This window comes from Desarmillaria tabescens, assembly GCF_030435595.1.
Source record: "Desarmillaria tabescens strain CCBAS 213 chromosome Unknown EV420scaffold_18, whole genome shotgun sequence".
Classification (NCBI taxonomy): Eukaryota; Fungi; Basidiomycota; class Agaricomycetes; order Agaricales; family Physalacriaceae; genus Desarmillaria; species Desarmillaria tabescens.
Window position 1 is genome coordinate 787,178 of NW_026848317.1, and position 12,924 is coordinate 800,101.

Sequence of the window (12,924 nt, forward strand, 5' to 3'; positions counted from 1 at the left end):
AGTACCTTTGGTCATTACTCCTCAGTTCCAGTCATCAGTAGTCTTGCGCATGCTGCGCCTGAAATCTATTGGGTCGATCTTCCTCCGAGTCGCCATCTGGAGCTGTTTAACCTCGTCTACTGACATAGCTTCCGGAACCGGAATGGGATACCTACTGTGATTACAAGCTACTCAATCCGGCATCCTTTAAGCAATTGAGAACCACTTGTCGTTCACCAACTGGAGAGCGGAAGGTCTGGCTCCTTGATCTACGAAGATTTTTCCCAGAATAGATTTGATCGATTCAGAAGTGATCCCTCTGAGCAGCGTCGGTAGGTGTTGATCGCGCTCATGCATCTGGTACGCGATAACAGATAAGCCCGGAAAACGGAACTAAAGTAAATATACGGATACCATTACAACAATACGAGCAGGTTTGTTCCTCGCCCAAGGGTGCCTCTGCTTCAACAGTTCAATAATCACCATGCCCAAACTCCAAATGTCAGTCTTCTCATCATAATGATCAGTGAATAACAATTCCGGAGACATGAAACAAGGGGTGGCGGAGCGAGAAAGCAGCTTCCGTGCTATACGACAGCATGCAAGTACATGTTAATATTCTTCATTGAACTTCAGGCACGTACTTAGATCGATAACAGTTGCACAACCAAGGTCTCCGAATTTGACGCAGCCGTCGACTGTGATGAACAAATTGGATCCCTTGATGTCACGTTGCACGATATTCTGACGATGTAGGAAGATAAGACCATCCAGGACCTGACGGATTAGTACTTTCACATCTGCTTCGAGTAACTGGCATGATGCAAGCGTTCCGCCGGGGACGTAACCCGTATAGACACAGAACTCGCTTGTCCGTTGGTCAAAATACGATCTATGCAAAGCAAGTTAGCCCTTGGTATCAAATGTAGAACATTGAAACATACCCCAGAAATCGAACTACGTGGATGTGATCAACTTGCGCCAGAATTGAACGTTCTCTTTCCGCTTGCTCGATACCATAATGGGTGAGTATCTTCTTTCCCGCTACGTACCGTTCTTCCCCCTTATTTCGGTATGTGTGAACAACACCAAAACCACCGTGACCAAGATTAACAACATGATCTCACTCTTCACCTTCGTGAATGGCTTTTGGGATGGGAAGAGAAATTCCAGATTCGGTTGAAGAGACGCGTTTATCCTTCCAGAGATTTCCTACGCACGCAAGGAGGGCGTAACGGTACAGACCGATCTGTAAATCACTTAAGCCCTTTGGGAGATTTGCTTTGTTGGTTTGAGAGCCTATCACTTCGACGTCGGAGTTCTGATGGTGAAAGAGTAAGTCGGATGCAGGATGGAACCTAAATAAGAGAAATGGATAATTGAAGAGACCAAAAGATTTATCTCTTACGGGTGGTTTCCGCCTGCGATCAAGGCATGCCTAGCAGACAATCAGCGACATGCAAATCATTCAGAATAGCTGCGTACGTTGTAGATGGAGATCTGGGTTTGCGTAAGTCAGCAATATCGTCAATATACGCAGAAAGAGCATACATTTGGATCTGTTCGTCGACGGCTGATTGCAATAGTTGTCTTCCGTTCTCCAAGCACCGCAAGACTTGGTCTGGATAACTCCTGATGTTCTTGTTAGCCGCATCAAGCCAAAGGAATAATTTGGATGTTTCAGACGCGGTAAAAATTTTCAACGTGGTGGTGTGAGGTCGATGCTGTTCTTCGCATGATGTGATCCTGAGCGGAGCTGGAGTGGCCAATAATGTTATGGATACACCCTATCCGGCCTTACTAAGCCTTCCGACGCCTAAACAAGGACTCGACGTTTTCCCTTAGTTTCTCTGATATTCCATACATACTTTTACTTACCTGAAAATACCAGAAACCCGCAGAAGATTCCTGAAAAGTCTGTACTACTATAACCTTTTTCGTAGCTTTCCCTAGTATATAAACATTGGTCTAGCTACGAAATGATCATCTTCTTTACCTACTTGAATCCACATCGTGTGAACTCTGAGATTCCAGTCAGCTACGCTCAGCGTTTTCTGACTTCAATACTCGCCAGCTACGCTTAGCGCTCGTCGGATCCTTTTAGGTCAAGAGAACTTAACGCATTCACGATTACTCAACTAACTACGTACAACTTGTACTACGCTACCCTATAATCGTAACAAATAACATGTGACGATGTCTTTGAACTGTAGTCGCACTCGCAGTGAAATGGTCCCATAAACAATAGGGAAAACTTGACAGCAAGTTTTTAAACTAAGTAACTATCGACCGTAATGATATGTCATCAATCTTTCGAAACGACTGTCTACGGTCTATCCAGTTATAACAAGACCGGGGTGCACATCCTTGACATGAGCAAGGCTGGCCGGATCGATAGTTTCTATTCCCTTCAACGTGAGCCTACGTAGCGCTGTAAAACGGCCCGAAGTCTCAAATAGCCCTTGGATGAACGCGGGGGTATGAGCGTATTTTGTAAGCACTACAACCACCTCGAGAGACGAGAGTTCATTGAGCAGGTGAGTGCAATCTGCTTCAGCAACATCATTCAAGGCGATGGTTATCTCTCGAACTGTGGATCTGGAGCGCTGAAGATGTGAGAGGACGGTATCGATGGAGATGTCTCCCTTCAGAGTCAACGTCGTGAGCGCTGGTAGCGTGAGACCTGCGAGGATACTGGTCGACATTGGAAGGGATAGATGTCGAAGGTGAGCTAACGTCACATTGGCACCCTCAAGGTCTCCACTCTCCGTGGCTGGCATGCAGATGAGGGAAGATCGTTCGAGTGACGGTAGTCGACCGAGAATTGCGACAAGCTCTTGACTCGTCGCCCGCGCTCTGAGGACCTCAGCTGCTGTGATTCGAGGCGTATGTAGAGATATATGGCTCAAGATACCCGGCGAGCCTGCAATCTTTTTGAGTATGGGAGCGCCACGGAGGCCGGTGAATTCGAGAGCAGGCGCATTGTTTATTTGATAAATACCAACGGTTGTGAGACCATAGAATTCTTCCAACAAAGGAAGGTTGCCCTCTATCTTGCAGAGATCTCGGTATGCTTGTATCGGGACCGCCGTTAGTAGTTTCTTCCAGCGCGGCGACGATGAAATGAGAAGCTGTAGAGTATGAGAGGACGCGAGCGTTGTGGTGCTCCTTAGTGCCACGGATAATGGGCATGTACCGGAGCGCTGGAGTTGCAGTTCCAAAGCTTGCATATGCGTCAAGCTGCCGGCATATATGCCCCCGGGGGTATTGACGCTTATGATAGACCAAAGACGAGGATGAGACAGAGCGACGGCGCGCCAATGCTTGCACACCCTAGTCAGAAGCCACGGTGCCCGGCGATAATCCAAAGAACTGATAACATCTTGTTCCTTTCCAATCCGGTCGATGTTCTGCTGGATGTCAATCTCGTCCACGCATTGAAAGAATATTTCGGAGAGCATGTCGTCGGGAAGACGTCGAAGAGGAGCTCTGACGGTGTTGTAGTTCGCTGTCTCCCACTCTGTCTTCTCTTGCAGAGCTAACAAGTAATCCGTCGAGTCTCTGAGATGTGTGATCTGGCGTCTGACTTTATTTCTCAGCTCCTCCTTTTCTGCAGAAATCGCTGCGAAGCTGTGAATCTCTTCATCCAATGGGACGTCATTTGTCGCCAGCAGGTGGTTGAAGCGAGCGGTATACTCAGGAGCTTCGAGTTGCCCTACCATCTCCTGGGTCCCGAAGCGACAATTACACTGACGACAGGGACATAGCAAGGGCATCATGGGAGGAGGAAGAGGAGGGGATGGAGGAGGAGGTGGTCGTAGTAGTAGTTTGGCAATGTCTATGATCGGTCTCGTAGTGAGTCAAGACTTGATCGTTCCGTAGCCGGAAACAAGCGCCATGTCGATGATCAATTTTCAACATTCGCATATTCGTCACGATAGTGTACATTCAAATGTTTAACGTTTAACGATGAACATCAATCAAATCTTCTTCAGATAAGAGTTCGCCACCTCGGAGACCTTGGGATCGATTTTACCCAAAAGATCCAGCATCTCCTCCTAAAGGACAAGACATCAACAATCCATTCCACTGTCAGAACAACAAAAGTTACTCACCCAGACTTTGTCTTGCACAATCTTTCCATCTTCGCTGATCACGAAATCGCTCTCCTCGACGACCTCGGACATCTGGATGTACTTGCCACGAAGTTTCTCTTCGTCATCTAGTGACCCAACAGCACCATAAACGAGTTGCCGGCTCCCTTCTTCGGTAGTGAAGCAAAGCTCTTCCTCCTTCCGCATAGTTTCCGCCTCCTCGGCAGGGATACTAGTTCGGAGGCCGGAGAAACAGAATCCGGGGTTAACGGAGTTCACGGTTATTGCTGGGGAAGATGGGACGTGGAGCTGCAGGGATCGAGCAAAGAGTACGTTGAGCACTGCGAAGACGCAAGGATTAGTCGGTACGAAGATGAATACGAACTTTACGAACGTTTGGAGTCAAAGTATCGGTGATCCATGACCCTGCTTAAAGGTTAGCATAGGTGCTACGAGGAAGAGAGATCATACGCACTCTTTTGTACAATACTCCTTGGATGACAACTTCACGAGTATCCTCGGTGAAGCAATAACATCCTTCTCTATCGTCGTCCAATAGTGCACGTCGCTCGCAACAATGACCAATCTCGGGACGACGGAGTGCTTGCGAGCCGTCTCAAGCATCTTGGGGATCATACGGATAGCGAGTAGACCGGGACCAAGGTTGTTCGTATGCAAGCTAAGTAATCAGTTAGCCCTCTTGCGCCCACAGAAGACGCCACAGAGTACGTACGTTTTCTCCCAACCCTCCACTTGTTCGTACTCCCAAGTTGCCATCCCAGCATTCTCTACGAGGATATCCAATCGGTCGAGCTCACGTTCAGCCCTATCAGCAAATGCGATGACGCTGCTGAAATTGGCGACGTCAGTGATCCATAACTCCGCTTTGGTGTAGCCGGTCTCTTTCTGAACACCTGCGATGATAAAGATCAGTCGACATCACAGATCTGATAAGCGAAGAACGTACGAGCGAGAGCATCCTTTCCCTTCGCTTCATCCCTTGCCGTCAACACCAATCTTGCGGGGTTCATTCTAGCGAAGTGCTTCGCAGCTTCGAATCCGAGTCCGGCATTGGCTCCAATTAGGACGAGTGTCTTCCCACTCAGGTTGGCTGTGGCGACGGCGGGCATTGGTCTGGTCTGGTCTGCGACCCATTGTTCACGAGTTCTGGGAGCCATGATGAGGTGTGATGAAGAGTCGTCCAAGCTTGTTGCTTTATACGTTGTCAGGTGCGAATGTATTTGAGGATCCCCATCAGATCGGAGTCTTTGTGGCGCTTCTGAATCGCGTAGTTGTAAGGTCGGAGTTTATAGCGAATAGCATGTTCCCAACTGCCGTTAGCCTATGCAGCGCAGGCAGTATTTATAGATGCCCTGACGGCAGAGCAACATGAAAGTACCCTAAAAGGAGTGCAAGACTAGAGAGACAAGAGTCGATAGTCACTAAATAGCCAAAATGTCGGTTGCATAGCAGCGGATACATGAAATGTTGCGTACTCTATCCCACGCTCCCGATAACAGAAAGAGACTTGCAATAGAATTGAGGGTTTGAAGCATACGTCGCTGCACAACCATCCGGACGGTGAATAGATGTACGCATGGCGTTCCCGTGAGCGCTCAGCCAAGGAGCAAAGCGCAGCACGAAAGGTTTCCCAGCCGGATAAAAAGTAAGCTTTGGAGATTCCGGTGAGTAAGCAGTATGTGTGACAGAGAAATCAAGCAGTGCGAACAGAAAAGAGATGTGGGTCGCACGAGGTGGATCTGATAAACGTCAACAATCACGTATGATCACCGAAGACTAATCCTCATTCCGTGGTCATCGGAAGTTTATATGTGCTGTTGGTAGACGAAAAGGACCAGCTGGTAAAAGGAACATGAGGAGGATGGTAATTGCGAAATACGAACGACGTACGTGAATCCTCGATAGTGAAATATAAAGCTGAAATGATAGAACTAGCCTGTAGTTGGGCGTCACCTGTAGTACAATTAGCGGATATGAAAATAGAAACAAAAAAAAAACATGAAGAATCGCACCTAAAACAATGAACTTTTAGCTGCAGGCATGCTACCACTTGCTGATGGGGACATGCAATTTGAAAAGAAGGCAACCTAGCGATATTTGCGTTGAAGGATGGAGAAATCAAGGAACGAAGAGATCATACCTTTGCTACCAGTGTTCGCACATGGAAATGGGCTTTGGATAGGTTCGCTGGTTTATTATGGCGGACTGCCTTGTACATCCGCTTCGATTTCACAACACTCTTCGAAGGCAGATCTGCAAATATTATGATCAATATCTCAGGAAAAACCTCAGTAATCAGACTGGTTCACCTATTCGACGCCCGTACCGCGTACTGTACGGAACACTGGATAGCCCACCAGAGAAAACTAAGCGATAGGCCAACAGTGCGATGAAGGCAGTAAACGCCGGAGTCCCGTCAGACCTTGATATCAGTCTGCCACCGCAACATCGCCTCCTCCTTCGTGACTGGCTGCCTATGACTGTTTTCAGGTGGCATCTGCGCTTCGTCTCGCACTGTTGTTTTACAGGTGATCCGGATTTTGACCGTTCCTGCACACGAGAAAGCAGCGATGGAAAGTGGGGAAAGGGAAGAATTCAACCCGGCGTGCGTCCCAGAGACAACTTCCCTTCGGGGATGAGAGCGTCCGATACTAAGGGCGGAACCTGTTCCATGGGCTTGAACATGTCGGCTCTACGCACTTATATGTCCTAGCATGACATTCGTCTCCCGGAAAAAGACGTTCTCTCCTTCCTCTCCATGTCAGCCTCACCGACAGCTGCAGTCATCCCGCCTCATCTCGAGGTGCATCTAGTCTAGACGTTAACACTCGCATACATAGGCAGAAGGACGGAAATCATACCCTGGTTGCCGGAGAAATAATAGCTTGAATATATTCGGGGAGTTCGAGTAGCGTTTCAAATAATCGGCAGTTCCATGGGTCCGTATGAATCAGCATAGTAAAAGCAGATCCAACATGGTTTGTGAACCATCGTTCAAGCGGGCCGTGAGATGAAAATTCGTAAGGCGGCCATGTCGTTGCAGGCTACGGCGCAGTGAATAACGAATATATCAAAAGTAACGCAGCACGTACAAGTTCATAAGCAAGCCTCCGGCTCTGCTACCACGTAATATTCGGGCTGAACACTTGCAAGCGGTACCGTGGTACCGTCTCAGATATTGTGTACCAGCAGGCAAAGGTCGTATGTGCGGGCGCAGAATTGAGGAAATATACACCCTGTAATATGATTATGGAATACAGTCGAAAAAAAGGAGGAAAAAGCGCGTACCGTGCATGAAGCAGGCGATCATCCGTACCCCTCTACCCACAACACTGAAAAAAGTAATCCTCGGCCCTAACGGTGTTCTTGAGACGCTTTCTGGAGAAGAGACGGTACCGTGCCGTGTCATGACGATATACGACGTCTTAAAAGATGTCGTACAACCCGACTATATGCGCTTCGGAAAGTGAAAGAGAAGCCACTAGTAAAGGGGTGAAGGCGCCGGATATTCACTACCGTCCATGAGATGGTGAATTTCAGCTGAGGCGGTATCTTGCTCTATGCGCGTAGAACTGGGGGTTGGGGTCGTTCGTTGGTCACCATGTTCAATATCGTTGTATCATACGTCGTCCTCGACTCCTTGGGTACCAAATTTGCCGAGGATTCTATAAAAGATCGCTTAGGAATGAGACCTGCAGTGCTGCATTTAGTATCTCTCGAATGCTCGATACTCAGACCGACGCACCTCTCCAGTGAGGTCCGTATCATCAGTTTTCCTTTTCAATGATTGAGCGCTACATCACGGACTGAGAGCTGCGTCACGGAATGAGATACTGAACGACAAGCTGTCCATGGGCGAGCCGGGCAATGTGTCGAGCGGTACGATGATGGTGGTAGGAGACTGAGTCGCGTCGGACCTTGAAAATGCCAGTGATCCGCCATCACCACGCCACGTTGTCGGCTACCAGTTTTCTAGTACTATTACCGCTTCCATGTGGGTTAATAATATTGACTCCTTGACTCTTCTTCGTAGCGTGATTGCAGAGGATATATCAACTCGGCAGTTTTTGCGCAACGAGGAAAGCCGCCGCAAACTTCGTGTCCGTTAGAGGATAATCGGTGGTGGGGAGTCGGATATCGGAACAACTTTCCTTCGTCCTGCCACAAACAACGTGCTGGACCTTACCCATTGAATTTTGTCCATTCTCCTCTTTACTTGTCGTCGACCGCCGCTTTGGCACCTGGGAGATCATCCAATCTACGCCGCATCCATATCCGGTTTTGTTCCTTCGAATAATATCCCACTCGTAGTCGATATGTCCCACTCGTGTCCAAACTGCCATATGACATGCGATGGATCCTCCTCATTCCATCTTGCCCCAGATCCGTCCATCATCGCCCTTTTGCATAGCAATCAACCCCCATCAGCATCGATGGAAGCCACTTTAAGGGCGGGATCTAACAGGATTTCAGAGCTTGATTCCCTGATACCAGAGCTGGAGAGAAAATTGAAATCTCTTGTGCAGGAGCGCAATCTGCTTGAGTGGATGACGAGGCACTCAAGAATAATCCTTAATCCCGTCCGACGTCTTCCTGAAGGCGTGTTACACAAAATCTTCCGACATTGTGTCTCCGACTCAACGACGAGTCGCAGTTCCTTCCACCCAGATTCACATCCATGGATACTTGTTAATGTGTGCAGAATGTGGCGGCAGACTGCGTTATCATTTCCGCTGCTGTGGACGCAGGTACACTTTAACATGTCTATGATACCCAAGTCCGTTCGCGCCCGAGGACGGCTGTCAAAGGAGTCACCTCATGATGATTTTATTTCATATGAGTACTTCATGAAGAGATTCCATCTTCAACTACAGCGATCTGCTGGCATTCCCCTTGACATCTCGTTTATCTGTGATGTCAATATGACGAACGACGAATCCTCGGTCACCTCACTCTGCAACGACCCTGTGACGAATGAAGGAATATCATATCTCTGGCCTTTCATTTCCTCTTCCTATCGATGGAAACGATTATTAATCAGTCTCTCAGGCCTTACGCTGGAACCGTTTTCCTTCATTCAGCACTCCATATCTGCTCTCGAGACCCTGGAGATCGTTGAAGGGCTAACAACATCTTCTTACCATCAAGTGCAACTTCTATCAGCTACCAATCTTCGAAACCTCATCATCAACAATGTCGATGATAATTCTTGTTGGCAGGATCTGCAGCTGCCATGGTCGAAGTTGACTACCTTAACGCTGCGAGGGATTACTACATCTCATCTAAACGCATCGCAGATAGTCCAGGTTCTTTGCCGGATGTCCTCCCTCGAATCATTGTCATTTACGTCACAAATTTCTTCTTGGGATGCACGCAAGTATCCACATGCAACTCCTGTCATTTTGCCCAAGATCACTCGGTTGTCCTACATCATAGTACAGTCGTTTACCGGGGAGACAATCCTTGGTTCCCAGTCTTTCGATGGCATATTGTCGCTCGTCGTCTTGCCATCGTTGAAGCAACTGAATATATTATACAAGGACAGTCATTATACAACAGATGCGAACGATGGCATAGTTTCCATGTTGCGACGGTCAAGCTGTGCTCTGAAGACTCTCAATTTCTCGTGGGGTCCAATGATTTGTGATCCGCTGCACTTGCTCCAATGTGGTAGTTGTTCATCGCTCGAGGAGATCTCCATATTTTGGGTCCCAGTTGACTCTATTAGAGATATCATTTCGCACCTTCATGCCAACGACCATATTCGAGATCTTTCGCATGCTGTCGCCTCAGAGAGTGTTGCATTATTTCTCCCTGGGCTACGCTCTATGGAGATAGATCTATCTTCTCCGAGTCTCAGTGCGGAAGAAAATGAGTCGGTTGAGAATTGCATTATGCTATTTTTGGAGTCTCGCGAAGCGGGCGGAGCTGCCCTAGAGCGTTTGTATATCCACGTTCAAATGGAATACGTTATGTCGGAGTCCTTCGAAAGGCGTCTCCTTGCCTTACGTGAGAGGGGTCTCCGATTTTACATGTCTCGCTATGATCACAATGATCCTCGATCCTTTTAGTTATGAACAAGTTACGACTTCAGATGATCTGTAGATAGGCTGCTAGCATTTGTTCTTTATGTGAATAATAGCTCACTGGACATGCGATATTTAAAAGGCCGCTAAATACAGATCTAGAGACAGTTAATTATCGGCTATCAGCATTGGTGGGGAATTAGACTCATTTCTTTTGATTATGCTCCGCGAGTCAGGAGGTTTTCCACCACTGTCTCCGTGTTTAGTTCGGGTTAAATCGCAGTTGTACCATGGTCCGTGGTCGAGAAAGACCGTGAATATCCATCTCCTTGTCTGGCGAAGTAGCTAACGATGCCATTTCTTTGGAGGCAGAATGTCGTTGTGTGGTCTTCGCGTATTAAAATGGACAAACCATTACGGGAAGTAGTTTCTGAATCGCTAAGATCAACGTACCCGTTTTTCACGCATGGCGGTCCTCGGTGACATATCGTTGCATGCTCAACGCGCTGAAGAAACAAAGATGTAAGGAACGGTCTCGATGCACGGCGCTGCCATTAGAACAGCCAAAAAAGGAGAATCGGGCAAGGCCATAGGGACTATCGGTCGGTATGGGGAGTGGTGGTATGTGGTATACACCGCCAGTGGGTCTAGTAATAATAGACGACCTAACCAAGACTGATAAAGACGAGCTTAAAAGATGCAAAGAACAGCAACATACCTTGAAGAGAAGCTGATATTGAAGGCGACTTCTTTTCATACCCTTTATCGTAGACTTCAGTTAAGACAAGGGTATCAAGGACGAAACTGCATATGATCTCCAAAATCTCCAAATAAAGGAGGTATTCATACGAACGCATGATCAGCGAGGGTGATTCAAGGAGCGAACGATCCAATATCATAAGCGTCGGCCTCGTCAAATGTCATTTGGGAAGACTGCTACATTGTAATCGCTCGGCCTATTGTGTTCATGTTGTCGTTCATAATGATGGTGGGCTTCAAGATTTCAGAAGAACGCGATAACCGTCCACCAACAAGCCATTGGGCGGTTCAGCCTAATCAGCCTACATTAAACCGTAAGCAGGAAAAATGAATACGTCGGACTTACATCGAATCAGCATCGTTTACTGGTCGTGCTGGTGCTATCCGAGAAGGAGTACACTCTGTGAAGCTGGACATATGAATCTCAGTAGGTGAATGCAGACGGGTCACAGATGCACGTACCATTTCACCACATACTGACGACACGGATATCCCCCTACCTTATCTAATTTCCTGAGACCAGCTGACTTGCGTGGCTTGTCTGGTTTAGCAAGAATCGGTGCAGGTGGGAGATCGATATGAATGGCGGGAGGCGGTAGAGAGACAGGGCCATGCGATAGATTCGAAGAAAGGAATCGACGATCATGAGAATATCGACATGGATGGTCGCCAAACATGCAGTAGCCTTGCAGGTAGTGAAGGCAGACGTTTTTACCTCTGCATACAAGTGAGAGTCAGACTATGACTTGCGACCAAGAAAACTGGCTTGCTCACCGACTATCCCGCACGCTCCTTATATCGGCAGCATGGGAGTACTCACAGTTCGTTCCTCGTGAGCAGGTGTCGTGGTTGTAGTACCAGCAGGCTACCCCGTTGCCTGTGTGGCAGTATCCGGCGTCGTAGAACATGGAAAATGGAGACAGGCGGATGTTTCAAATTCAGACAATTTTCAAACCGCGAAGGCGCCGAATTGAAGTGAGTCAGCGGCACTTAAAGCGGTTCATCTGGAGTAAGCCATATATTTGCTACAAGGAAGATACGTTTAGGAAGCTTGATTTGCTCGAGAGACTGTTACAACGGACTAAGTCACCAAAGATTTCAAGGTTTCGGGGGAACGGACCGTTTCCGTAGGCCGCCGGTACCTAGTCGAAATCGTGGACCGACAGGTTCGAGCGGAGCAGAGAGCTATCTCTATCGCGGAAGCCTGGCTTCTCCGTCTAAATGTCGAGCTGACTTAGAGAAGGAATCAAGGAGTAACTCTCCCCTGAAAATCTAACTCGAGACGTGCCAGAATGCCATGTACAAGTGAGCCTTCATCGAAGTCGAACAGAAAACCGTTATCATATTTGACCAATTGAAATCCAGTTTGCAGTTTCTTGCCCGGGTCTCTGCAACAAGACGATGACTTTAGAATTCAAGGAACAAGCTATCCGAGACAGTGGTATTTCGTTAGGAAGGTAGAAAGATCGTACACAAAAAATTCATGTACCGGAAGAGGGAAGGTCGTCGATTCCTTGCCAGGCTCTGTGGGTCCTTCATCTCACATCCGAGGAATGTATATCTGAAACTTGGTTATATGCATAGCAAATGCGAACAGGCCGTGATTATACATTAATTTATGGTTAGCAAACAAATAATGACTGCAGAGACAGCGGCGTCACCATTGCCTTCGCGTAGGACACTTTTATCGGCACTTTCAAAGATCCGGTCGCGCGCACGCTTGTTCTATATATTTACGAGGTCTGGTCCGTTGTATGACTCGTCTAGCTCATTCCAAAAATCTGGAAGATCGATTTGAAGAGCCCCACCCAAGGTGTCAGTATCTCGACTGTGAACCAGGTCTGCATAAGTTTTCTTCCAAGGGAAACATCGATTTCACAGTGTCCAAGACCACTGACCAGGAGCAGACAAACAAGGGCTTGCAACGAGAGAGAATTACTTGAAGATGCTGCCAACTTCGGAGGTTGAGGCCGTCGTAGAGATGAGGAGAGGAAAAGAATGAGATGATGTTCGTAAAAGGAAGAGCCTGTGTCGGAGGCAAACGG

The 12,924-nt window shown here is 47.8% G+C and overlaps 6 protein-coding genes across 6 annotated transcripts; 1 reads left to right on the top strand and 5 right to left on the bottom strand.

Annotated features, from left to right (window-relative positions):
* Positions 1 to 173: 173 nt before the first annotated feature.
* EV420DRAFT_1682633 (kinase-like domain-containing protein) lies at positions 174 to 1,057 on the bottom strand (the record flags this gene model as incomplete). The annotated part of the gene is made up of 4 exons (XM_060479235.1): positions 174 to 336; positions 394 to 566; positions 624 to 871; positions 924 to 1,057. Coding segments are annotated over 4 exons (705 nt in total), but the record flags the coding sequence as incomplete, so codon positions are not given.
* Positions 1,058 to 2,312: 1,255 nt separating this feature from the next.
* EV420DRAFT_1643246 (uncharacterized protein) lies at positions 2,313 to 3,755 on the bottom strand (the record flags this gene model as incomplete). The annotated part of the gene is made up of 1 exon (XM_060477477.1): positions 2,313 to 3,755. The coding sequence occupies one exon, from the start codon at positions 3,753 to 3,755 to the stop codon at positions 2,313 to 2,315; it is 1,443 nt and encodes a 480-aa protein (XP_060330650.1).
* Positions 3,756 to 3,959: 204 nt separating this feature from the next.
* Positions 3,960 to 5,251, bottom strand: EV420DRAFT_1270603 (uncharacterized protein; the record flags this gene model as incomplete). The annotated part of the gene is made up of 6 exons (XM_060467582.1): positions 3,960 to 4,037; positions 4,095 to 4,414; positions 4,468 to 4,499; positions 4,549 to 4,752; positions 4,807 to 4,987; positions 5,041 to 5,251. The coding sequence occupies 6 exons, from the start codon at positions 5,249 to 5,251 to the stop codon at positions 3,960 to 3,962; spliced, it is 1,026 nt and encodes a 341-aa protein (XP_060330651.1).
* A 319-nt stretch (positions 5,252 to 5,570) lies between these two features.
* Positions 5,571 to 6,779, bottom strand: EV420DRAFT_1480087 (uncharacterized protein; the record flags this gene model as incomplete). The annotated part of the gene is made up of 7 exons (XM_060469639.1): positions 5,571 to 5,833; positions 5,985 to 6,047; positions 6,121 to 6,181; positions 6,235 to 6,347; positions 6,421 to 6,460; positions 6,517 to 6,644; positions 6,695 to 6,779. 7 exons carry the CDS (start codon positions 6,777 to 6,779, stop codon positions 5,571 to 5,573), a joined length of 753 nt encoding a protein of 250 aa, XP_060330652.1.
* A 1,463-nt stretch (positions 6,780 to 8,242) lies between these two features.
* EV420DRAFT_1545203 (uncharacterized protein) lies at positions 8,243 to 10,326 on the top strand. The gene has a single exon (XM_060473260.1). The coding sequence runs from the start codon at positions 8,411 to 8,413 to the stop codon at positions 10,163 to 10,165; it is 1,755 nt and encodes a 584-aa protein (XP_060330653.1). The 5' UTR covers positions 8,243 to 8,410; the 3' UTR covers positions 10,166 to 10,326.
* Positions 10,327 to 10,944: 618 nt separating this feature from the next.
* On the bottom strand, positions 10,945 to 12,028 carry EV420DRAFT_394466 (uncharacterized protein). The gene is made up of 5 exons (XM_060481965.1): positions 12,000 to 12,028; positions 11,654 to 11,947; positions 11,342 to 11,596; positions 11,226 to 11,288; positions 10,945 to 11,172 (listed from the first exon to the last, which is right to left on the bottom strand). The coding sequence occupies exons 2-5, from the start codon at positions 11,785 to 11,787 to the stop codon at positions 11,124 to 11,126; spliced, it is 501 nt and encodes a 166-aa protein (XP_060330654.1). The 5' UTR covers positions 11,788 to 11,947; positions 12,000 to 12,028; the 3' UTR covers positions 10,945 to 11,123.
* Between the last annotated feature and the right edge of the window lie 896 nt (positions 12,029 to 12,924).